At 38.5% G+C, this 27,355-nt stretch overlaps 1 protein-coding gene across 17 annotated transcripts in view; it reads right to left on the reverse strand.

Annotated features, from left to right (window-relative positions):
* Window positions 1-332: 332 nt before the first annotated feature.
* Window positions 333-27,355, reverse strand: part of SORBS2 (sorbin and SH3 domain containing 2) — a 90,548-nt gene continuing 63,525 nt past the window's right edge. For all 17 annotated transcript variants that reach the window (XM_044912818.1, XM_044912815.1, XM_021694256.1 and 14 more), the window contains 6 exons: window positions 26,411-26,525; window positions 26,198-26,326; window positions 23,965-24,168; window positions 7,554-7,603; window positions 3,927-4,033; window positions 333-2,491 (listed from right to left, as the gene is read on the reverse strand). In XM_044912818.1, coding sequence (XP_044768753.1) covers window positions 2,430-2,491; window positions 3,927-4,033; window positions 7,554-7,603; window positions 23,965-24,168; window positions 26,198-26,326; window positions 26,411-26,525 — 667 coding nt within the window. In that variant the 3' untranslated portion in view covers window positions 333-2,429. The remainder of the gene's footprint in view (window positions 2,492-3,926; window positions 4,034-7,553; window positions 7,604-23,964; window positions 24,169-26,197; window positions 26,327-26,410; window positions 26,526-27,355) is intronic.

Genomic DNA, 27,355 nt, shown 5'->3' on the forward strand with positions numbered 1-27,355 from the left:
TTTTTAAAATTTAAGGTGATTGAATTGAGAAAGTGCTTACAACTTCTTGTAATTAACTTCTTCTTGGAAAAATAGCTGTTTTTGAGGCATAAATACTTTTAAATGTGTTGTTTTACCTGAGTAGTAATTTCCAGCCAGAGAGTATTTAGCAAATGAGCTTTAGTGGCAGGTTTAAAGAATATTTCTTCTGGGAGCTGATGCATATACATCTTTTCTCCATTTGTGTCTCAAGAGAACATAGAACAAATGCATTTTCTCTTGGTTTATCGAAGAAATTGGGGTAAACTACACAATTTTCTTAAGGATAAATGTCAAAAAGAAAAACTGAAGTATACTTCCAAGCAAAATTTATTAGGTGTCTATTCAAGAAAAACACAATGACCTTCGCTTGTAAGAATTCAAAGTCAATTACCTGAAAGCCAGGTACGAATAGTTTTTTCTTTTAAAATCAGATACAGAGAGTAGAAACAGTAATTTTTCTTAAATATGACAGGCAACAGATATTGAAATCTTTTCTCATAAATGGCATCAAAGGTAATTATTCATTTATCAGCAAAGCTGCATGCAGTTGACTTAATTTCAAACCCAAAGCCTTTAAGATATAAAGCTGGTTGTGAACTTGACAGTTACCAAGGTAGGCTACTCAAAGATGTTTCTTTACCTTCTTACTAATGAAACTCCTCTGTAATCAGTACACTTCAGTTTGGCTGCTAAGATCTTTTAAGTCCATAAACTTTTGCATAAATGCTATCTTACAGAATTGCACAATCAAGGCGTGCTTGTGATCTGTGGGATATGTAAAGGATAATCTGTTGGAAAGTGTTTTAGCTTAGTTTAAAGTGAAAGATAAAGACCAAATTAAGAAATTCCCATTGTCTTGACAACTAAATAATCTGTACAAAAAAAAAAGCAAACATATGTACAAAATTCTAGAGTCTACATACATTGTGAAAAGATCAACCACTGTCCACAGAAGAAAGCCATAAAAAGTTTTATCTATAAGGTGCTCAAGATCCAAATATGAATAGTTCTTATGCAAAGTCATAAGAAATACAAAGCTAGTTCTCAAAGTATGTGTAATTCAGGCACTGCTAGCCACATTAAATCTTTCAGGTCCCAAAGCCATTTTGTAAATTTCTACTTCAGGGCAGAAAATATAACCTGAATGATTTAACATTGCTTCTAAAAAGTGCCTCATGGATTCCAAGGAAATATTTTACACACACCAGGAAAATCAGGCTCAACATATTCCTGTCCTCAAATGTTGCCAGGATTCTGAGTTCCATAGAAGAAAAATAACTATTGTAGTAAAAATAATTGTATTGATCATAATCCTTGCTAAAACCAGCCTTAATACTTGTGATGCTTCTGAAGTACTCTATTTCTATAAAATCACATGTGGGATTCCTTTACATTTCCATAAAATGTACAACATACCATATGGATTGTCTGTTCTTGCACAATCTCAAATGTATGTGTGTGCACACAGTGAAAGCTTACTTATGAATATTGCTTACAGATACTTTCAAGTGTCTACATTAGAATAATTCTTTGCACCTCTCACTAACACTGCTTTTATTAAAATTTTACCAGATAAATAAAACACTAAGAGCTCATTGTTCATGATGCTGATTATTACATTTTAATATAAAATAGCAATGCAACTTTACAACACAATAGGTTTTTGTTTTTTGTTTTTTTGTAGTCTAGCTAAACCTCTTATACTCTCATGATTATTACCAAAGGCTCTTATTCACTTACGGTTTGCACTTCTAAAAAGTACAGAAAAAAAAACTGCAGGAAAAGACTCCTATTTGAAAACTCACATTCAATCAACAAAATCACACTCATCCGAATTAACTTTCCTACGCTTGCTTTAGATTTTGTAATCACTGTGCGTATTACAATATATAAGTGCAGGCAAACAATAGCCGAAGTACAGTTTTCATGTTGTGTAAACCAGGACACTAGGCAAATTCGTGAAAGGAAAATATACTGCCAAGCTAAGAATGTGAAAATGCAAACCACAGCATTTAGGAATAAACAATCTCTGGTTGCCTGAGGGGAGAACGTCGTTGAAAGTGGACTAAAGAGATTCTTCAGATATTTCCTTTTTTTTTTTTTTGCCTCAAATACTTAACCCTTTCTAACTATAATGCTTTTCTTTCTGATCTTGCATAGCGACTTTTCAAAGTTTAGAGCAGAAATCAGGAATATGCACATTCACACGGAAGCAAGTCTCCAGCCTCCCCCGGGCTCGGCAGGGGCGCTCCCTTTGCTGGTGGTTTGGAGGCAGGTAGAGATGGTGAGGGGTGGGTGACTTCCACAGGAGACTGGAAGGCAGGACAGCCGGAGGCCTGAGGGGCTCTTTTGGGCAAGGTTATGCAGATGTGGTGCTGAAATGCGGCATAAAAAGGAGGGAGAGTGATTCACAGCCTCTTGACATAGTTTCCAGGAAAAGTACCAAAGAATTTGGTTCTTCTTGAGGTTCCTGAAAATAGAAGCAATCAATGAAATGAGCAACAATGAAATATCAGTTTATATATGTGGGCTTGAAAACTCTTCAGTTTCGAGAGCCTTCACGAAGAAAGCAAGCCTTGTGGGCTTTGGAAAAGGAAGAAAGCTCACATTAAGACCCTCGGAAGACTAAGGGAGCAGTTTTCTCTGTACTGCCTGATGCCTTCATTGCCTCTCAAGCTTAAAAGCTGCCCTCCCAGACACAACCAGGCTAAACAGAAAAGCTCAGCCTCTCAGCCCGAAGGGAAAGACCATCCTGCTGAGGAGGTGGGTTTTTAATGTAATGATATTAAGCGGGACGATGTTCCATCGCCAAGGCTGCTAGACAAGAGTGAGGACCAGAAAGCTCTCGGGAAGTGACGTTGTCAAGTACAATCTGAATCAAGTCGAGCTGAGCAGTGGAGCTCAACAGCAGGGCTCAGTGAGCAAGGGGTCTGTCCCACCCCTCTTCAACAGGGTGTACGTGTCCCATTGTATGATCTTGTCTACAAATGTTTTCTCAGAAGAGCTCTAGTCTTCCTTTTTTTTTTTTAAGCTTTGTTTATTTTGAGAGAGAGAGAGAGAGTAAGAGAGTGCATAAGTGGGGGGAGGGGCAGAGGAAGAGGGAGGGAGAGAATCCTCAAGCAGACTCCCGCTGAGCAGGGAGCCTGATGTGGGTCTCAATGTCATGACCCTGAGATCATGATCTGAGCCGAAATCAAGTCAGCTGCTCAACCAACTGAGCCACCCAGGCACCTCCTATTGTGTTTTTAAGAAAGTAAGAATGGGGTTGTCTTTTAAGTGGTAAGAATGGAACTTCTCCCTACTTTTACCAAAAATTAAAATGAAGATGAATCATTGAACTTTAGGGTATTTAACATCAGACCTAGTATAAGTAGATGAATTGCTGACTTCATTTTGTTTTCTCCAATTAGATCCTCATGCTGACACCTAACATTGCCCACTGAACAGAGTGTTAATACTTCTCATCTAGGAAACACTGTTGTTATGGTTCTTAGATCTCAGTCTTTCTGGTTGGTGCTATTCAAAGAAATTTTCTTCTCTCCATTGAATTGGAAATAAAACCAGCAGAAAATCACATATACCTGAAGCAGTAAAGAGTAAACCATATTAAAAATGCAATGCAGGGGTGCCTGGGTGAGTCAGTCAGTTAAGCGTCCGACTCTTGATCTCAGCTCAGGTCTTGATCTCAGAGCTGTGAGTTCAAGCCTCGTGTTGGGCTCCATGCTGGGAGTGGGGCCTACTTAAAAAAATGCAATGCAATGTTGCTTTGGGATTACATGGTGCATATGTAATGCGTGGAAGATCAGAGGCATCATGAAATCAAAGAAAGCTTGACTATCACAAATGAGCAAATGCAAGCAAATTATAAAATGGCCAAAGGCATCTGAAAGGAAGTGTTCACATACCCACAAACCATCCATCGTCACACTTTTCCATCACATCAATGACATCACTTTCTCTGAGCTCCAGCTCATCTTCATTCCTAGGAGTATAGTTATACAGAGCCTGAAACCTTAAACAGGACAAATGGATGTGTTTAAAGACAAATCTTTACACCTTTGTGAAACTACAGAAGATTGTACATAGTCATTTTACTTTGAACATTTCTATCCTTATTAACATGTAAAATTAGATAGTGTAAGCCTTTAGTAAGCATGTAACATAAGTAGAAATATTTGAACTTTCATGGCGCTTAGACCCACTCTGATAGCATTTCAAAACTACAAGGAGGAATATTTGTTGTAATATCCACAAGTTGGATTAAAACATTTTGACATCTATAAATCAGACCTGTATTCCAATTGTCTAGTGATAGATATCATGAGGACATTAAATAATAGTACAGATTATAAAAGAAGTAATGTGTGCATTATTCAGCAATTAACAACGAGAAGGGATTATTGAAATAATTTTATATCAGAAAGAATTACTGATAGAATGCTATCACTTTCCTTTCTCTGCCTGAATTCATGGAGAGCCTTTATTTTGGTGACATTGATCAGTAAAATCGAATTTGTGGTAATAAAATCGTATTTATTTTAATGCATATTAATGTGGACTGGCATTTTGGAAAGTGAAAACACAAATTCTAGCAGCTGCACAGCTCAGGAAGCATTTGATATGCAGGGAACATGAAAACTTCATATTACTACCAAAATATTACCAGTATCATGAGGGGGATTTAAAAAAATCAGTGAATTTGTTTTTGCTGGGTCTTCTAACAGTTATGTAATTCTGCCAATATACGATAATAAGAACCACATTTCAGGGCACTCTGGATTCTTTAAAGTCAAGTTTAGAAAGTAGATAATGTTGAATACTGCTGGGACAAGAATGATTTATTTCTAATTACTTCCTTCAGTCAGAAAATCACATTTTGGTGGAACAAAGCTTTCCTATCATTTGAACTCAAACATGTCATAAATCAGGGACATGGCTCCATTGGCTTCCCTCTCTGTCCATGAAATTTTTCAGATTGGGGGACCCAGATAAAGCTGACTTCTGGCAGGCGTTGGGCGCGGTGGTAGTTGTCTGGGAGAGAGCTGGTAAGGTGTGGTGCTTAACATCTCCTGGAATACATTATCTACCCCGGCGGCACCAAACCCTGAGATCACACCCTGAGAGATTTCTTTCCCTGTTAATATTTTGTCCTCCCAGAAAATCTTTTCTGCCCCTTGTACTCTGTTGAAATTGGGCATCTGATGTCTTCTGTTGAGAAAGGATTCTGATTGTGGAGAAGGACAGAGAAAGGTAGGCAGATTCCCAGAGCAGTGGTTAAAAAAAAAAAAAAAAAAAAAAGACAGGGAAGGGTTGAATACCAACACTGCTTAATTTGGGTGTTTGCATGGGGCCAGCCCTGATTGGAGTAGACAAATGATTTTGTTGTTTGCTTTAAGGATTTGATTTTGAGGCTGCTTAGGTGAAGGGATGGTATCTTTTGTATATTCATATGGAGAAAGTTGATTTCAACCTGGTCCCTTTTCTGATGTCACAGTCATTCCTGGGCTAATTCAATGGATATACATTGAAGCTCTCACTTGGGGAAACACCCTGATTCTCTGATTGAGCTTTACAGACTTTGGCCTTCTTTCCCCCAGGCACTTGTCCAACCTCATATGGAGAAAGGCCTATTTAAGTCACCAAACCCCAGCTGCTTGAGGAATCTCAAGGTCCCAAGAGCTAAAAAAAACCCCACCAAAATTGGCACAAACTCCTACTTCACTTTGGTATGACAAAAGCCAGTGTGCTTGTCAAAATTTACTTACCATTCAGGTTTAATTATGCCACCAAAAAAAAAAAAAATTGGGAGTTTCATGGAAACATAAACAAACCTTCCAAAAATCCGCCCCCCCCCCCCCCCCCCCCGCCTCTGTTGGCTTTCAAAATCAGTGTTGCACGACAGGAAACACAGCCGAATTACAATTAAAATGCTATTTTGAAAGATGTATTGGTGAGATGAATGATGGTGGTGGGATCAGGATGCTTCAAAAAGAAATTTGTCTTTTAAATAAACAATGCTCAGCCAAGCTTGAAGCTCTCTCTATAAACTTGCAACTTTTCCTATGACATGGTTTATCACCATTCTGAATTGCAGCAACATTATAACAGGATGTTCCTATTTGCACTCCAATCTAGTTTTTAAATGAAAGAGATTTAGTGACACCCCATAATCCCACTCATTGGGCTTGTAATCGGATAGAAATTTAGTACAGAATATTTTCCCATGTCCATAGCAGGGCCTTGAAAATGTGCCTTTTCCCACCTGTGAGCTCTGTGGTTGCATAAATACCCAAATGACCCCACGTAGAAGTATTAACTTTATAGGACATAAAAATGGTATAACATAATGTACCTATCAATTAATAAACTCCTTAACAGCTGCTTAAATACAATGTGTTGCTAATGCAATAGACCTGAACAGGCCTGGAATTTATTTTTTTTGGTGATGTGTTCCTATCATCTGTATGAATAAGGAAACAAAGCAAAACTTTAGAATTACAAGTCTTATTTGATTCCCCCCCCCCCCAATTAAGTGAAGCTTTAAGTGATTCTTACTTCCAACCTGTTCTTTTCATAAGCTTTTCCCTAAGGAGCAAAGCTTTCTGGCTGTACTCGGTGAGAGGTTAGAGATAGTTTCTGAAGAGCATGCTGTTAGCTCAGTGCCAGGTCTCCGAGGAGTGAGGAGGGGGTCAGTGGTGAGGAAGGCACCAGGCCCCACAGAAGGCCCTGCTGACTTGTTTCACCCCAGGTGAGCAGAATGTGGGCAGCAGGCTCCAGAGGGAGGCTCTGCTGGTGGTCAGGTTGGCCTGACAAGGTTTAGTTCCCTCCCTGCTCCTTCCCAGGGGTCTAGCTCCTGACTTACAGACTAGGCAGTGGGCAGTAGGAAGTAGATAGCCTCTGAACATCTGTCATGGGCAAAACGGAGCAGCAAAAGACACACACACACAAAGAGAATCTTAAAGACAATGTGTGACACCTTCAATTTAAATTGACTCATAGGTCAGAAAGGGGAGGGAATTTGAAAGTGTGGAAAAGCATTTAACTGAATGACAGTGAATGTCTTTAATACACTGCCATTTCCAAAGACCTTTGTAAGAATGTAACTCTGGAATTATGTTATTAACTTATCACTTCTGGTCTACTTTGACATTCTTCTGGTCTTCAAATAATGTGTACAATATTAGGACATTTCTGTGTCTTTCAAGCTGTGGTTACTAGAATTTGCATGGTGAGTAGAGCAGAGAGGGAGGCAGATTCATAAATCTTGGGCATCACTGGGGCATTGGAAAGGTTTTCTGGTGTGTAAATCAGTCTTCTATACAAAGTCACGGGTTTCTTTTTAAAATGAACTTCTGCTCTCTGTTATGAAGGATGGAGACCATTGTAATTTCTCTTCATGGAAGAGCCTCATGTTAGTTACTTTGTTCTCTCTCACTTGCAAAGTTGTAATGGGCCTCTGTTTTTGGTACATCAATTGTCTATTTTGTGGGTCAAAGTTAGTCTCGAACTTAGAAGATAAGAAGAATACTTACGGTTCCCCCCCACCTTGAATGTTTTCATGAGTAAACACAGGACGCTGTGGCTGAAATGAAATGATTTTCAATGTAATCAGTGTTTAAACTGGTACTAAGTAAAAGATAATTTGGTAATGGCATGGTACTTTTCTTGACATTTAATATTTCCTGTTGTAAAAAACAAAACAAAACAAAACAAAAAAACCCAAATAAAGGGGTTCTGCAGGATTAATATTCAAATATTTTGAAGGATGCTTTACATTAAATCAAAATAACCAAGGGTCAAATGTTTTGAATATATTTACAGTCTAATCTGCTCAAGCATTAAGGAAAAGTCAGGGTTTAGTCCCATTGATTTTTCAAAGGCCAGGAATATGGCAAGAACATAGACACCAAACCACTAGAATGAGAAGTCTGGACACCTTCATACAACCTTACTCTTCAGCGTTTTCTCAAACAAGCAGAAAATAGGCCACAGTTAGTCTAACAGCAAAGTATCCACATTCATTCTACTTTTCCTTCACAGACAACATTTTCACATACAGTACAGATGAAAATATAGATAGGCAGACATCCCATGCTACATTGGAATTAACACTCTCTGTTCTCAGTGTGGAGAAAACACATGCATTTTTAAAAAGAGAAAACAGAGAACTTTAAATAGAATGTAACAAACAATATCCAGGTAACATGTAACATTTTACCTTAGAAGAGAAATACTGGTAGAAATTCCCAGTGCACTGAACTCTCAAAAGAGTTTCCTTTCTTTTTAAACTAAGCATCAAGACCAGTATCTGTAATAGATACTTATAATATTGGAAATGACAAACCTTAGCATCCCATATATCCACATAAATATTGCAACGATTGAAAGTTAACATGTTTATTGAATATGTAAACTCAACATCGTTTATACTGACTACCTAAATGTTACTATTTTAGGAAAAGAAATACATTACAATTCATTCACAACACATTTCAAAAGCATCCTCTTCTTCTTGATGACTACTGAATCAGTTGGTAGGTCCATGTCCTGAGAAATTAGGGCCAATTGCTGGGTCCCAGAGTTATGAATGGATTACTGACAGGCTGGGAATTATCCTCTACAAATTGTCCATAGAAATCCCCCTGGCCCAAGAATGGATGCAGAAATTTGGGGTTCCTTTCAGTCTGAGTCTATAATCTGCTCTCCTTCCTAAATTCTTTATCCGCTCCCTTCCATCCAAGCTGTCTATCTAGCATAAGACTAAGTACTTACTTTACTAAAACTTGAAGCATTCCATCTATTATTTGGAAGTTTACTCACACTATTCTTAGAAATTTCACTCAACAGTCTGCATGGAATATATAAAGTTAAGACTAAAGAGTGGATAAAAATTATTGGACACAAGCATGACTTAAGAGCACAATACTTCTTTAAGTCAATATAAAGTTACTAACAATGTATCTATTATTAAAATGATAAGATATACTATTTTAAGAATTATGAAGACTAAACCATTTTTCTAGCCGTGTTGAGGCCATTTAATTCAATGTAAACATATTGAATAATTCTATAACTATTATATATAAGTAATAAATAGATGAATAAAAATAAATATATGTAAAATAAATACAAGTTATCCATAAGCCTGTGCCCTATTAGATTTCTTCAAATTCTCATCTAATCATGTATACATAACTTTTATGCAGGAATAAGATATATGTATATCAACTACTATTAATATTTTATAATAATTTTCCAGTCTTCTTTTCTCAGTCTTCATTTTCATTTTAAATCACTGCAGAATCATATTCCCTCACATATGTGTAGATATATTTTTTAGTTTTCTTAACCGTTCCTCCCTTTTGCTTTTGAAGTGAAGGTTGGTCTAGCCTCTTTTCACTATCATGAGCAACAATGTTATAAACATTTTTATACAAAGAGTTATTTCCTTGCTTTGGACCATTCTTTAGGACACATTTCCAGGAGTTAAAATTTCTGGCCAAAGATTATACGTTCAAGCCACGTGATATTGAAAATGCTCATATTAGTTACTCAAAAAATATAAAAACGTGATTTAAAAAAATGGAAAATGCTGTATTTCGAAGCACATACCAGGACAGCTGCTTCTGTCTCGCGGAAGCATCATCGCACCATTTACAGCACAGTTATCAATAAGAAAATACGATCTGATTACCTGTTCTTATCTTCAGAGAAAAATGCTTTGTAAAACACATTTCATTGTGCTCTTTCTACGTGTTTAAATCATTCTAATATTTTTAAGTTGAGTAAAAGTTTGACTTTTCATCATGGCGTCCAAGGCTTGGTACAACTGGTGGGTCTAATTTCCTTGCTCTCTTATGTTAAAATGTGAATATGACTTTTAAAAATCAAAGATTGGGGGCACCTGGGTGGCTCAGTTGGTTAAGCGACTGCCTTCGGCTCAGGTCATGATCCTGGAGTCCCGGGATCGAGTCCCGCATCGGGCTCCCTGCTCAGCAGGGAGTCTGCTTCTCCCTCTGACCCTCCCCCCTCTCATGCTCTCTCTCTCTATCTCATTCTCTCTCTCAAATAAATAAATAAAATATTAAAAAAATAAAAAATAAAAATCAAAGATTGTTCCTTGATACAAAACAACCTGCTCTGAAAGTCCACATAGTACCTTTTCATTGTCATCATTACAGTTCTACCACTTTAATTCCTTTCATTTGACTCACGCCGTAAGTAATTTAAGTGAATCACCCCTTTGACAATTCTGAACATTGGTCTGTTGCCAGAAGTATGCGGCTCCATTAATACCACAGGTGTCTACGTCTCAAGGAGTCGTGTTCCTGGGTGTGCCAGTCAGCAATGTCCTTGCTTTTGTCAGTCATTCCCAATATCTTTCCTTTTCCTTTACAGCTTTTAGGAGAACCCCACCCCCCACCCTCCTCTCTGACTTACCAGGTCCCTATACTGTCTACATGCTCAGGCCAAGGTTTACCCCAGCCTTCATTGACACTATTATTATGGTGACTTCTAGAACTTTTCTAAAGTTACCTTAACAGGAATCATATCCATGTGAATCTGGATAATTAGGAACCAGTTTTGAGGAAAGATGACTAGTTACAGAATTTGAATTAATTTATTTTAAATGTATTTGATCAATAGATGAAAAGTAGCATTTGTAGCTATTCATGAGGGCACATTGTGTCTTTCTGGTGTTGTCATTGACAGTGTAACTTTGGATATGCACCTCAGCTTCATTATCTCTAAAATTAAGGAACTGGACAAGACGGTGATTAGAATCTTGTCCCCTTCAGAGAGTCCCATGGGGGAACCCACATTTCCACAGGTATAATTCTTCCGTTATATATAGGTGCCATCATCAACCATACCCCTCACTTGTCAGAGCCTTGTGACAGCTCACACTGGTCGCTTAATTCTCAAGTGTCCCAGTCATGTAAAAACAATCCTAGTGACCATTCAACTTCATTTTTCAGATCAGGAAACCCAAACTCAAAGATCATTTCTTAGTATCACAAATAAGTAAAAAGAAGAAACAATTATAATTTTGACTGGCACTCTTTCTTCCATTACTCAGATGGAATAGATGGCTTAAGTTGGTTAAAATCAGCACCTTCATTTTGTCCTTTAGGCAAGGGTTTATGTTCTATATGGATACTCAAGGAAATTATCTCAGGAGACTATCTTTTGCCTTCCCCCACTCTGGTGTTAGAACTCCAAGGGCAGAAACCTTGAGGAAAAGATCTGGACTGTATCTGCACTCTATTGCCCCCGAGTGGTTAGGAGTGGCAGCAACATGCTAATATACCTCAGGACCGCTCTACAAAGTTCCTTCAGCCTGCATTCATTTTGGAAAGGTTGTTTTACAAGACCACGGAGTGTTGTGGAATAGATATCCATCTGTTTTTCTGACTATGTACTTTCCTTCCCACATTTTAAGTTTTTGAGAAAGGATCACTTTTTAGCCACCAGTGTTTTGGGTCTGTGCTTACTTCTATTTTAACTCTGCTCATTACTCGTAACTTCTTAGCAGTTTTGTGATCAATATAGCATATACATTTGTGACATTCAGAGAGTCTTACATGTGTCTGAAGAGTACAATAAAAATTAGAAAACCCAGTGAAGCACCATGTTGTTTTCATAGAATCCTATTTAACTTTTTTCCCTTGGTAATGTAGCAATCTTTTTTTTTTTTCCCCCTCTCTCTTTTAGTGTAGTTATTTTCTAAGGTTATCAAAAGTGGATACAAATGAGACAAGTTTAAACACATGCTAATATTCAAAACCAGAACCAACCCACTGCTCATAAGGGAACTGGTCTGAAATATCCTAGAATCTCTGATTGTAGTAAAACATATACTTCCCTAGCTCAGATGGGGAGATGCGGTCTGTCCAGAACCCATCTATCTATCTGTGTTTCTGCAGAGGCATCTCTGGAGGATTAGCTATATTTAGTATTCAGTAATTCTTAAGTAAGAATTGACTGTCACCTTAAATACTAATGTGGAAGAATATTTGAAAGAGTTATAAGCACTTCTAGAGTTCTTCAATTTTTTTTCCAGAAAGTGTTAGTTGTAGTATTTGCCCACCAGAATTCGATAAAATTCTCCTAATAACAATCCCATGTTTATGTTTATAGTCTTATTTTTCCTTCTTAAATTATGACACACAACTTTGCACGAATCTAAAGAATATAGAATATCTATGTTCCACACAAACACATATAACTTATAAGTACATAATGTAAAAATCTGGCAAAGAAAAAACCTTGAGATAACCTAAAACATAGCATCTCATTGACCATGGGAAATCTATGGCTGGGTCATATTAACTGTGGAAAAATCTTCCTTTTTGCTTTGGCTCTGGAAGGCCCTTCTGTGAGTAAGCCCAAGAATCTCTTCAAATCAACATTCCTCTTTCTCTATGGCAACCCAAATCTCTGCCTCAGAAACAAAGTGAGGTCTCATTATGCAAGCAAAAAGCACAAAAATGGCATAAACACAGAGATATCTACATTTTTTGAAAGTGGAAAAGGAAATTCTCTTTGCAGTCAATTGGTCCCTTAACAATTTGCAAACCATAGTCATGTAATAGACCAGGTAAGGTTAAACCAGGGTTTATCAAATAGAAATGGTGAAAAGACTGACTTTTGCAGAGACAGAAATCCCCAAATGCCTTGGCTGCCTTCCTCAGAACTGATAGTACCATTTAAAACCCATTCATATGAAAATGCTTTTGATATTACAAAACTAAGGAGTTACAGGGAAAAGTAATTTCACCTTTAAATTCAATCAGAGATGTCAAAAGCCTGGGAGTACCTATAGTCCAGAGTACTGAAATATCCTTGAATCTCTGGTTTAGACTTAAAAAGGACTGTGGAGCGAATGTAACACACATCACCAGAGCAACAAGATATTTTGCAACAAGTATCATGGATTTAAGAAAAAAAGTCGAAGTAAACTGAATGCCACAGAAGCAAACATTACTGGAAGCGTGTGAGTCCAGTATATGATTAGCAACAGCTTTATTCTTTGCACTAAAAACGGTGACTGGAAGGAAAGCAGCGATTTACAGAGAACATGGAAGCATGAGACGGATGGAGAAGACAACATACACTACACCCTTATTTGTCAAATGAGAATCTCATTCTGTCTTTTTGGCGTTTGGAAAGCTTACACATACAGACATAAAAGGGAAACATGTTGCCCAAAGACAGGAGATGATTTTCGAGTTGATCTGATTTCACAGCTCATCATCAGTGGTCCCTGCATCTCAGGGGTACTTCTAGCCCCAGTTTAGGGGCAAAACACAGCAATGACAACTAAGGAAGAACCAGCCTACTGAGGACAGGTGGCCAGGGTGCCTGGCGCAAGGCGGGGTGTTCTGACCCTACCCTGTAGGAACTGCTGAGCCCTCTGACAGGCGAGCCGCAGGGGGATCTCCTAGACATCACTGGGCTACGCGGAGGCTTACCCAAGACAAATATCTCGCTTTTTAAGTCAGCCTGGAAAAGCCATAAGAAGTTAGTTAGTTCTTGTCTTCATTCTATGGCCTTCAGGAAGAGCTTTCCTGTTTTGTTTTTTCATGCACACGCAGCATGCCAAACTCTTGAATAGTAGCAGAGCGGGGAGGGTTTACCAGTTAGCCTGAAGACAGCTCTTTTGGCTGCCCGCAGTTTTCACACCACAGGCAACAAGTGCTGCTTTCAGACGGAACTCAACAGGCAGAGCAGAGAGAGACTTACGGAGAGAAGTTGCATCAAGAAGATGTTTGAGTGCAATGTCGATTGCTAAGAACACATATAAGAACTTGTGTGTCTTTAATAGAACGTTTAACAACGGCGTTCAAGACAGCCTCAGATCTGACCTCTTTTCTTTGTGCTTATTTGAACAGATGCAAGGTAAGATAGAAATTTCTCTTAAACCCATCGAGTTTCATAAAAAGTCTCAATCATTGGTCAGGGGCACAGTTACTAAAAAACACATAAGGAGAAACCATGGCTTTTCTGGAAAAAAATGGTAAAATATCATTAAAATACTATTATAATAGTTAGGAATATTGTCCTAACTCCACATTGTGACTATTTTGGCCTACTTTCAAAATAAGATTTTTAATATGACAGTGAATCAACTAACCTTTCTTGTGTGAGGATGCTTTATTTTCTTTCCACAGGAGTGGACAAGATCTACTACTTGTCCAAAGTGCTAGACAAGTATTTGATTTGCTTATGGGAACTTCAGCAGGACTTTTTAAAAAAAGCGTGTGGTTTTCTTAACTCTTATTGAGGAACGTTTTTATAATAATTAGTAATGATTGACCTCAAATTTGCAGTCTTTAGGTATGAAATACATTAAGTATTTTTCTTAAAAGGTATGGCAGAGAATGCTTGATGTTCTCCAGTATCTGTTCTCTTCTTTGTCCGTCCTCTGTAGTAGAATCCTGAGAGGCACAGGGACATTCTGAATAAAGTCTATTTCTCAACCTTCCTTGTATCGAGATGTGCTCATGTGATAAGTTCTGACAGATGGGATATATGCAGTAGGAAGGGACTGCTGGAGCTGGTGCAGCCACTTTGGACCATGCAGTGGAAGCTTCTTGTTGAGGAAGATGATGTGCTAAAATAAAATGGAATCTCCTGGGTTTCCGGATGACTGTGGAGCCACATACCAGCCCTAGATGCCCTACATTTATGCATAAGAGAAATATACTCGTACGTTGTTTAAGCTATAATTATTTTGAGTTTTCTGTCGTGGTAGCTGCCCCAATCTCGACTAATATAGGGGTTCTATGAACATCAAGGCTCATGGAGAAAAAACATTTAGCTGTTGGGATGATGTGGATAAACAGCTGGAAAGATCATTTGGACATATTAGGAAGAATCAGTGCTTGATTCCATGTTGGAAACTGTGCTCAAGGGGATTACTTTTGATGGGATGGTTTTAGAGTGAGGAGATTCCTTAGGGGCCCACAATAACTGAGTTTTTTGGAAGAAACCCAAAGAAGAATATTTCTATCTCTTCATACAGAGCTTACATTGCAATTTGAGTCCACATGCCATAAATCTCTTAGCTGGAAGGGGAAGTTCAGCTTATAGAAGAATAGAGAATTATGATAATTTTTAGTATGAAAAACCATTATTAAAAAAAAGATGCTCAAAATATCGGATCCTGATTTATATATCACTCATAATTTATATGTACATTTCAGTTCTGTCATCTATAAAGTGTTGGTGAATTTTACTTTTAGGAAAGATTTTGGATTGTATGTGAAAGATTTACGTTGTCTCAGAAAATACTTTAAAAGAATAAAATTGCATTAAATTAGTATGCGTTAAGTAAAATAATGGTTGATGGGGTTGATAAAAGTATTGTAATGATTTCATGCATACTATACTATACCTACTAAAACATTATTAAAATTTGATTTTGTCTTTGCTTTTAGTGCAGGGTTACTTTCTTTGTAACGAGCATAACTCATAACATTCTTGAAATGGAAGAAATAGGCAGCCTTCTTAGAGGACTCAAGCCCACACAGTTTATCAGTGTCAGATGTGGGGTTAAATTATAATAATGGCCTAAACTTTGCTGCTGATTCAATTTGCATCTATATTTATAAGCACAGATAACTTCAACTTATATTCTTCCTATGAATAGAAAAGGTTTTCAGAAAGCTCAGTGGGGTATTTAAAATGCTCATTTGCTCTCGAGTAAGATAAAATAGAGAAAAAACTCTTCATTTTTCTGGAGTAGGTTATTTGATGTAGTTATGAAAGTATTCTTTGAAAACATCGTTACTGTGAATACCTCCATTCTCTCATACCATTCTGCAAACAACTGAAACCTAATGTGTGTATGAGATTGAGCTTGGTTCTTGCAGGAGAATAAACCTGTGTAAATCCTGGTTTTGTCCTTGATACTACAATGGCGAGATCTTCATCTCTCTAAATTAGAGAAGTTCATGGGGCACCTGTGTGGCTCAGTCATTTAAGCGCCTGCCTTCAGCTCAGGTCATGATCTCAGCGTCCTGGGATCGAGCCCCGCATTGGGCTCCCTGCTCCGCAGAGAGCCTGCTTCTCCCTCTCTCACTCCTCCTGCTTGTGTTCCCTCTCTCGCTGTGTCTCTGTCAAATAAATAAATAAAATCTTAAAAAAATAAATTAGAGAAGTCCAATTCTAAAGTTGCTTTGCCATGTGTTGACTAAGCTTAAGTGCTAAAGAACAAGTAAGGGAAAGGCAAGGAATAAATACTTTGGCCTTAAAAAGAAAACCAGAGAAAGAGTGGGGGAAAGGCAAATGCTTAGTCTTAGATATTATCTAAAGTGTTATTATTATTTTTAAAATTTCCTAATTATTTCATGCCGACCAAAATGAAACCTCGAAGATCAAAGAGCATCTAGTCTTTACAGTATTCCATTTTCTAAAAAATTCCTCTCATAGGTAAAATGAATTCACGTTACTGGACTATTTGGGTGGATGGAGTCAGTGATGGGGGTTTGCAATACTGTGCAGATGACATTTCTTGGGAGTTGGGGGTTGGTACTTCTTAGCACAGAAACTTCATTCTACCAAAACCTTTGTGTTTTCACTTAACTGCAGAGGCTCCCATTTCAAGTTCCAAAGACTGAATGTGAGGATGGGTTATTATTTGAAGTCTATCACCTTTTGTCTAAAGGAAGAGATTTCAGGATCATTCTGATTGCAGAAGCAGAACTTTGCTGTGATGGATTCATTTTATGCCGCAGTTGTCGTTAAATCCCTTTCCAGAGCCAGCCATTAATTTCGTTGGAAGTCTTTTTACATGGTATCCTTACGGAGAGTTAAAAACCAGCAGGGTTGCCAGGCTGCAAGACTCAGAGTTGAGTGCTTTGTGAACTGTTAACAGAAGAAAGCGTCATTCCCGCAATTCTCATTAATTTATTTCAGTTTTGTGGAAGAAGGAGGCTCAAGACAGTGCCAAAGATCATCCTGCCCTCAGGCTCTGCTGACCCCGCTGATGGGCAGGACATATGGGAGGCAATGAGCCCACTGAGGATGGCAGGCACAAGGTTGATGTCTTTGAATGGGATGGTTCTCCAAAAAAAATACATTTTCGTTTGCTTTGCTCCTCAGTCTGGATATCACTGCTGTGTAAGTGTATCTTATAAAGGTTTGGACAGAGGCCATGCCAATGATGTTAAAAGTTAGCAACTAATATTTCCATGGCTTTTTAGAACTTGTAAGATGGCACAAATCTAAATACATCTAATTAACAAAATTCATTTAAAGACATGCAATAAATCACACTCAAGATGCAGTTACCTTTAATTTTGGTGAATTTATCTCCTGTTGGTAAGGGTATTTAGGGAGGAGGGGAGGTGAGTAGGGCTGGGGATTCTGAGAAAATGTTGAGGCCAGGTCAGAGACAGAGGCCAAGGGAGAATGAAAAGGGAGGGAGGGAAGGAGACAGCTGGGAAAAGGTGTAGACGTTCGATCTCCCGGAGAAAGTGAAGGCGGCTTAAAGATTGAGGAAAGACAAGATGTGGTTACCGCTTGTGCCAGACGAGGTTACCTGGTCTTCAGAGAATATCCCCCAACCTCGAATAATGTTAACGTTACCAAATGCCCTGGCAAGTAACATTTGACAAATTCTTGCTTGAAAAGCACTAACTTTTTCTTGTGAATTTGACTCAGAATTCCCATTGGGTGGGATCATTTTTCTGAGGTGGGTGGCTGGAGACAGGAACCCCCAGATTCTACAACTTTATATTTACAGGATGGCTCCTTCTAAACATGAGGGAAAAACAATGAAAAGCGATGACTCTTTGTAACCTGCTGGTAAAGTAGATCACGATTTCTAGAGAGTTTGTTGCAAAGCTAGGGGAGTGGGGAGCGATGATGTGTGCCTGTGGGGGGTGTGCGTGTGGGTACGTGGTGGGAACCGCTGTGAAACCCCCCACACCACCTGGCCCAGGAGCTGCTGGCAACAGGCTCCTGGGAACCAAGCCACATATCTAATCGAGCCTTACAATTGACTGGAGGGAAAATGAATTATTTAAAACGAAGCAGGGGAAATCGGAGGGGGAGACGAACCATGAGAGACTATGGACTCTGAGAAACAAACTGAGGGTTCTAGAGGGGAGGGGGGTAGGGGGAGGGGTTAGCCCGGTGATGAGTATTAAAGAGGGCACGTTCTGCATGGAGCACTGGGTGTTATACGCAAACAATGAATCATGAAACACTACATCAAAAACTAATGACGTAATGTATGGTGATTAACATAACAGAATAAAATTAAATAAAATAAAATAAATAAATAAATAACTGACTTAGAAACATGTTTGGCTTTCTGTAATGAATGATCTCTTGTATTCAATAGTGTGTTTATTTTACGCAAGTACAGGTGTGGCTGGGTTCTTTGTTCAGGTGACCTTTTCTCTCCTGGTTGCGGAACTGAGCCAAGCCTCAGGGTTTTGTGGGTGTCCAGGGGCCTCGTGGGCACTGATCATTATTTAAGCCCAAGAACACCCCATAGTATAGGCCACGTGCCTCTGTATGTGTTACTGGTAAGGTCATCATAGAAAACTAGGGGATTTTGAAATTAAGATGTTTAAATAGAGGATCCATGGGGGGCAGTGACTTGCATAGTAACATGATACAAAACATTCCTTTTTGTTTCATAATTTCAGTATTTGTCAGTAATCACATTTTCTTTTTAGTTTACAGGTGGCATATTTGAGAGATCAAGGTTTGTTTTTGTTTTAAGAAAAAAATTTACAGGCTAAAGATTTAGGGTATTTTCCCTCTTTACTAATTAAAATCATTGCCCAAGATTCTTTGTTTGTAAGATGAAAATACATTAGTAGTCTTAAGTAGCCACCACCTAGAAGAAATAACTCTCTTCAGAGAGTTAAAAGAGCATGGAGTACTTTTTTGTTTTCTCTCTCTCTCTCTCTCTCTCTCGCTCCTTTTTTTGCAAACTGAATTGGGCTCATCTCTTTGTATCAATTTCCTCATCTCTAAAGTGGGGCTAATAATATAACCCATCTCATTGGGTTATGAAAAGTAAAGATGAAGGGTTCTTAGAATAGTGTTTGGTAGTAAGAGCTCAACTATGTGGCTATCATTATTAATAACAAAAAATCAGGAAGATTATACACTACAGACTGTTCTAATATGAATTTATAGTCATAAGTAAATAATGGAATTATATCATATATTTACATCGTCTTAACTGGAATTTGGTGTGTGTATACCCATTCCTCCACCCCCAACTTACGTAGTGCTTATGTTTCTTAAGAGGAAGGCTTCTAGGGCAATGCTCAAATTGATGTTTATTAATGTGATTAACTGTACTATCTAAATATAGTAAGACCGGTTAGTTCTTCAGTAATTAGGCAAGATTAAAATACCTCATTACTGGCCTTCGCTGCATTGCTGTCTTCCTTAGGGGTCCTAGGGTCTGTGGGGGTGGCTATGGGATATTTTAAGCACACAGGTTTCTTCTCCTCTTCCTCCTCTTCGATGTGCAGGCTTGCTGTCACCTCTGGGCCATCATGGGCATACGACAGATCATCTGGTTCTTGAGATTCTGGCCCTCTTCGGATGCCTGACGTAAACCCCTCACACATATCCTCATCTTCCTCTCCAATGACAGGGAGACTTTTGGGCAAGGGACCCATATTAGTGTGTGCGGAGGCCACAAACTGATCACCTAGGACTTCAGGTATTTTCTTGGGGCCTCCAAAGCCCTTTCTCATTTTTGTCAACTCTGCAAACTTGTTCTGAGTTGTCTTTCTGGGATCCTGCAGTGGTGTTGCCTCAGAAGGCTGGACTGCAGCTGAGGTCACCCCTGAGCGCGGGACAGGTAGCAGAGAGGAAGCGGACTTGGCAGGTACAGAAGCTGGAGGCAATGAGAGGGGTACTGAGGGCTCCTCCTTAATTTCAAGGATGATCTCTTCTAGGATATTTGGTTTGGCTGGGTCAGCTGCTAAGGTTAAAGCGACAAGCTTCTCTAATTCATCCAAGAAGTTGTCCAGAAAAGAAGGTGGCGTTGAGGTCAAAGGATTTGCCGGTGGACACGTGGCTGTCAGGGACAGCCACCCCTGGGCTGTTTTATCTGAGCCAGGTGAAGCTTTGTGCATGGGAGGAGGGGCTGGTTCACTGGAAGCCAACTTAGAAATGAGCAGGGATTATGGAGTTAAAAAATAAACTGAGAAAATAATAATAATACATCAAAACACAGAGACAGAGAAATGCAGGAAAGGTATGGTCATACATATAAAAATATTTTATGCTATGGTCTCGACTTGAAGATATTTTGCTGACTTTAAATAAAATCATTAGCATGTTAACTATAAGGTTATCTGAACACTGAAACTCTCCTAGTATTTGGAAGGGGTCTTAGATGTCAGGATAAGATAAAGCTATCAGAGAGATTATAAGGTCACACAGTGAAACCTTAAGTGATTTTATTAATAGATTAGCTCTTTTAAACTAGCCTTCAGATACTGACTTAGGATGCAGGCCTCTGAAATAATGTTACTGTAAAATTCTTATTCCTTGAATTTGTTTAGTGTTCTTTCTTCCTGTAATGGTACCAAATCTTTTGAACTTCCATAATTTTCTCACTTATGTTTGCAAATCTTTTGAACTTCCATAATTTTCTCACTTATGTTTGCCAAATCTTTTGAACTTCCATAATTTTCTCACTTATGTTTCTCACTTATGTCTGAACTTCCATAATTTTCTCACTCACATCTATTTTGCAATGTATAACATTAACACATTTCCAAATGAATAAATTCTGAAAAATATTTTTCAAGAACAGAAACTCAGGATCAGAACAGAACTTAACTTACGTTAACTTCTACTTCAAAGTTTAAAAAGTCCAAGGTAAATGTTTACATAGAAAGGGAACATATGATTTTAATGGGAGTAAACTTCTGCTAGGACTCCCAATCCTTTACGTAAACCTGTGGAGTATAATTTATGAAACTTAATCTCCTGAAGCAAAAATACTGTGTATCTTAATATTATCACTATATCTTGGATATATTGAACAAAACAGAATTTTAGTGGAAATTCCTTAAAAGTAGTTTTAGAAGTGCTGCCTAGGAATATTCTAAGACATTTATCTATTGTTGCCGAACTAGAAGGAATGCTACATGCTAGATATATGAAGGCCTTGAGAGTCTGGTGGATGGCATTTTATTTTCATTCTCTCCAGGTAGATGGTTTGGGTTTAGAAGGAAAAAAATCTTAAAGGAAGATTTTTGGAGATGCATTTTCTAGTTGGTTGTTTAGGATGAGACTTCACTCACGCACTCAGCACTCTTGGTCCTAGGGTCACTTAACTTTTGACTTCTGTGTCCTATAATAGGAATGGGGCATTAATAGAATTTATTTAGCTATTCTTTTTAAAAAAGGAAATATGATGTCCTGTCATCACGGGGTGGGATAAATGAGGCAAAGAGTTACAAAGCTCATGGGAGCATTCTAGTGGAAGATTTAGGACTAAAGGCTGCCGAGCACCTGATATAGAGTAATACTATACATGTGGTCTAGATAGCCTCTCCTAGCTGGCCTGTCTATGTTCAATTTTTAATAAGACAGAAATCACCTAAGTCTCCTTTGATAGGCTAGAGAAGTTCTCTTATTGGCCAGTGTTCTAGTTTATGCTCTTTGTTATATAACACCGTAAGAGACTTTTCACTTTCATTTTCTGTCATGGTCAGGAATATTATGTGGATGAGGAAGAAAGACAATATGCATGTCAACAGGTTCAAAGTGCTTAGTTTTACAAGGGACTTAGTTCAGCTAACGGTGAGATTAAGTATCTGAGTTACCTATATAACATAAATATACCTACAATACAAAAATCATATAATTACCTTTTCTCCCTAAAGCATTAGAGTTGGACTCGACTACACTAAAAACAGAAATAATATCAACTAACATTTGAATCTCCCTTAAAATATAGTATGTTGTGACTTGAGTGTGTCAAAAAGTGATTCATGAGTCAATGAGTTCCTTCCTCTCTTTGCAAATATCAATTAGAAACTAGGATATATAACACTATAGTTCTTTTTTCTGAAAATGGTCCAGTTCAACACTACTGAGAAGTTTCCTCCATTAAGCCAGTGATATCATAGAATAGATTACCAGATGGGATGAAACCATTAAGTGTTTTTTTTTTCAAATTATAGACATGAGCTTTTCAACATATTTTCTTCCCAGCAGTGAGAATAAAAGCCTAATTAGTTATTAGTGAAATTTCTCTATTTATAAAATGTAAAATCTGGTGTTCTAAGAAAAAACTTAGGAAACTGAAAATACATTTAAATCATATTCACAATCAAGATTAAAATGCTGTGATCTATAATATTACATTGCCAGAATTAATTAGGACATTATGGAAGAATTTCTTACATGTTAAATAAGGCTTTGTAGATACATGCTTATTCTTTCTTATAAAATTTTACTTGGAGGTATGGTCCTTTTGAAATTTAGCTGGTCGCTCTTTTGAGATGACTGAATGGTAATTAAAACAAATATATAGGTGAAGAATTCTGATCTTTTCTTTTATATCAGTAGGAACTATTGAAGGAAGGATGTTGATCTCTAAAACTAAGCTCTGGTAGTGAAGTAAACACACTAAAGAAGCTTCTGGAAAACTTTATAATCAATCAGACAAAATTGGATGGTACCAAACTGCTCTATTATCAAACGATAAAGGATTGAGGTCAATTACCCTGCAACTGAAACCTAGTCTTCAAAGAGAAGTAGAATAAATTAAAAAAATGCCCTTTAAAAAAAAAATGCTTCTCTTGAGAGAGTAGACTCTTTGATCATTTACATATGTAAACTCCTTCTAGGCTCATTTTCAAGGAGTAGTTTGGGTCACTGGGGATGCCTTCTTACGCTGGGACATGAAATGACTTCGCACTTTGATAACGTCTGATAATGATGTCATTCTGCCAACTCTAAATGGTTTATTTTTCTATGTCCCAGCCTTGATTTCAATCAAAATGTTTAATGAATTATGCAAAACAAAATGTTTAAAGTGTTGGGAAGTGAATAATTCCTTGGGAATTTAAAGTTTTACACTTGAAAGTTAATGAGAAGGAGAAAGAAATCCCTAAATACCATCCATGAAAAGAACACAACATATTATAATCCAATAGAAAATTCAGGAGAACTTCATACTGTGAGTAAAGAAAGTAGGAGAAGAGCCTCTTCTAATTAACCAGATCAGGAAGCAAAGTCCCTTTCAGACTACATGTTGAGAAAGATAACGACCTTTAGCTAACAGCTCAAGTCAGACAGTAGATCTGGCACAAAATCATCCTAAACCTAATAAAATAAACTTGAGGACTCCTCATAACCAATGACATTTTCATTCAAACTAATAAACCAACTAACCTACGGACCATAATTAAAATTCTTTAATCTCTCTCTTTCTATATTAAAAAACCCCAAGACTTTTATACAATTTTGTCAACTTAATTACCATGTGTTGATGAAATAGACCATTTTGGGATCTGTCTATCCACATATATTTATATATACTACTTATATATATAAGCCATGTAAAAGATGCATCTATAAAAATAAAATCAAGCTTTAGAAAAAAAATCAAGCTTCAGAAAAATTTTCAAAAAGCAGATAAATGTGTATATATATACAGGTATATATCATACGGGATTTTAAGATACTAATGTTTTCTCCTTCAGTATTTTAATTTGAGAATAAAATTATCAAAATCAAGCATCAAACCTTTGTGCTCGCACCCCTCAGAAAAAGAAATTATATTGACTTGACATGGCACGCACACTTAGAAACATAACATATACATTTATGCTTTGCAATAGATACGATGTTCTAGCCTAATGCCTAACGTCACATATTGATGATCTTACTTCAGGCTCCCAAATATTATACCAATATGCTGGAATGTCTTCTTACCTTATTGGAACTTAAGCTGTGGATTCTATCACTAGAATAGCTGTGAGGGGTTGGAGGGTCAGGGTAATCCTCAGCACCTTTGGTTGTATTCTTCCTCACAACTTCCACGTAGGAAACAGGGAAGATGCCTTGTCTGCTGGTTCCTGGAATTTTACCTTCATACCAGTTTTGATCAACTCTTTTCAGAAGAATAACTCTATCTCCCTGTGAGGAATATTAGGAAAATGTGTTATAAATAGAGACATAACAACAACAACAACAAAAAGTGTAATTGTCAATGTTGTCTAATAAACAATAGTTTTCCATTTGGGAAAAGTTTGATACCTCCAGTTGTTGTTGTTGTTTGTTTTTGTCAGGAAAACACAAATAAAGTCTCTGAGCTCACACCCGAATTACAGATTATCAACATATATGCAATTTCATCATTCAATCATGACATTAGAATCTCCCCTAGGGATGCCTGGCTAATGGGAACGGGCTTTCACGTGTTTGCACTGGTACCGTGTGAAATGACTTGCATCAGTTACTTCAAAAAGCAGAATGGTTTACCAGGGAAAAGCTCACTGACAGTAGCGTTATCCTATCACTGATGGATTCAAGGGAATGACCTTCTGTAGGAAGAGCTTCAGAAAAGGGCAACTCGGCACGCTGTGCTTGTGTGTCTGAAATGGGTTGCTGAAATCAGCCTCCGGAAGGGATGAAGTTGAATGGCACACTGCATATCCTCTCCATCTACATGCGGCCAAGTAGCAGCAAAGAGTAAGGCTAGCAGGACGGGGCAGAGATAGTCCCCTCCATAATCCCCAGCTGTGGCCAGGGCTCACCTCCACCTGCTCTGCATCCTGATGCTGTAGCAACACTGTCCATTCTAACTGGTTGGCAGCCACATCACAGTGGTCATTAAACATATTTACAGAACCCCTGGCTTTAGCAATAATAGAACTTTCTACGGTCACCATTCCTGCTACCAGCAGCGATCAGGCCAATGCCACAAAACCCAGCTTAAATTTCAACTTGAAACCACGTGTGGCCCTGAAATAAATAGGGCAAAATGTGGTTTAAATGGCAGCATCTGCATCCAGCAGGTGGTACGGAAGTCTGGGCTGCTGATGGGGCCCCGGAGGGGGACAGAGTCAAAGCTGCAGTGCAGTAGGGAGGCCTCCTGCAGGGGGCACTCGAGGTGCCAGTCTTCCTAGAGCCTGTCCCACACCGCTTCCGTGCAGAACATACTGAAGAAAAGGAAATCTCCCTACTCTTAAAATCTGTACTGATTTTCTCGGTAACACACTACTGTTGCTAGGCTGTTGCTGGAGCTATAAATCGCATTGGGAGAAGCTTCTCTTTTACTAGGAAACGGTAGCTGGTTTGGTTCATGGAAAGCTGTGTTGCAGCTTGGAGGGTGGACAAGAATCGGTTGATGATGCAGAACCAGGGCAAAGAAGGGAGGACGAGATGAGGTTCTGCCAGGATAAGAACAGTGGGACTTCCCTTCCTTGCTCCCGGCTGAGGACTTGCCCGGTATATGTTCGAGAACCACCCAGCGTGTGACTCTCTAGCCCGTGCTCTGTGCAGACCTGTGGTTGCCTCAAACAAATGAACATGATGGCTTAGCACAGAATGACAATTGTTCATTTGCTCTTTCTTCACTGTGTAAAGTTGCAAGTCAAAAGGAGCTCTTTCTGATATACTGGAATTGGATAGGTTGCTAGTGAAATTTGGGTCGGTCATGAGGCCCAGAGGGGGCTGATCAAGGGAACAGCACTGCACAAAGGACTCCTCAAAAAGGCTCTGGAGTGAGAAGTACCTGCATTACGTGAGGACTATTCGTTGATTCCAAGATAAAATTAAATGTTGGAACATTATTATTTTTTTAAATTTGAATAATAAGGCAGCAGGACAACAAAATTTTGAGGTGCATGAAAGTGCTTTTCCTTTTGATGTTTCCATATATAGAGCTGCAGGAGATCCAGCTCGAGGCGACCCTAGGAGAGGATCTGGAGCCTGCCATGCTAAGCCTGGGAGGCAATGTCTCTCAGAAGCTTTGTGTCCCGTAGGGGACCGCATCTGGAAGGACACGGGAGCGGTGGGTAACAGCGCCTCAGGGCGGCCCTGATAGAGTCCTTTGTAGCACATGGGGAAAACACAAAAATTGTCTAAGAAAAAGGTAACCTATTTCACTTTTGAAAATATATAGCCTTTCAAAATGCACTGTTGAAGAAAACAGCCAGGGTACCTTTCTCAGCGATAGCTCCACATTTGTGTCAGCATTGAAATTATATTTGGCTATAGCTTCTCCGATTTCTCCAGGCTGGGCTGGGGGAGGTGGTCTTGCAGGCTGTGCTTTTTCAGGAGGTATGAGTTTCTATGAGGGAAAAGAGTTATTTATTCTTGATCTGTGGTGACTTGGGAAGCAACAATCACGGAAGAGGGAAAGGAAAGGACTTACCTCGACGTAGGAGATTGGAAAAATGCCCACTCTCCCGTGGTGCTCTCCCTCATACCAATTTTGATCTATTTTCCTGAGGATGTAGACAGTATCTCCTTTCTTAAATGACAGCTCCCTGGAAGAGACACGTTTCAGTGGGTCTTTCCCTGATGTAGAGCAATTACTCTTAAGATCAACACTCTCACTTGATTTGCATTTGGCTGAGAAATATACTGTCCATATTAAATAATCTTTTTCGAGCCCAGTTACATAAGGATTTTCCTTGCAAACTCTTAGGATTCACTGATCACCTTATAACATCAGAATTGATTTCAAAAAAGACCAAGTATAAACATCACATTTGATATAAATCACGGGCAGATGCATATGAAATTTAAAGGCAGGGGCGTGTGATTGCTGTGTAATCATGAGTTTACAGTGGAGGAGTGATGAATCTGCACTGATTTTGTTTATCCTGAAGCTGGTTAGCTAGTTGGCCAGATACTTGACTTCTCCTTCTGTCTCCTTTTGATGTGCTAACGCTTACAATAAGGAAAATAAATATTTAGCTTTAGCACAGAAGAGCTATCACCAGAAAAATTGTTATTTATGGGTCCTTGAAGCTGGTTGTCAGGAATTTAAGTGGAATATCTTGATGAGGAATGTATTTTGTGTAAAGAAAAAGATCTTTTATTCTTCAGTGAAGCAGAGATAAACATGTTTTAGGTGTAAAGACATGCACAAATTGTTTGTTGCCTTCTTTACACCTTTAAAAAAAAGATTTATTTATTTATTTGAGAGAGAGAGTGAGCGTGCACATGAGTAGGGGGAGAGGGGCAGAGAAGCAGACTCCCCACTGAGCACAGAGCCTGGATGTGGGGCTCAATCCCTGAGATTATCAACTGACTGAGCCACCCAGGTACCCCTAGACATTTTTTCTTTTTTTTTTTTTTTTTTTTTTTTTTT

Source organism: Neomonachus schauinslandi, chromosome 2 (assembly GCF_002201575.2).
Source record: "Neomonachus schauinslandi chromosome 2, ASM220157v2, whole genome shotgun sequence".
NCBI classification, from domain to species: Eukaryota; Metazoa; Chordata; class Mammalia; order Carnivora; family Phocidae; genus Neomonachus; species Neomonachus schauinslandi.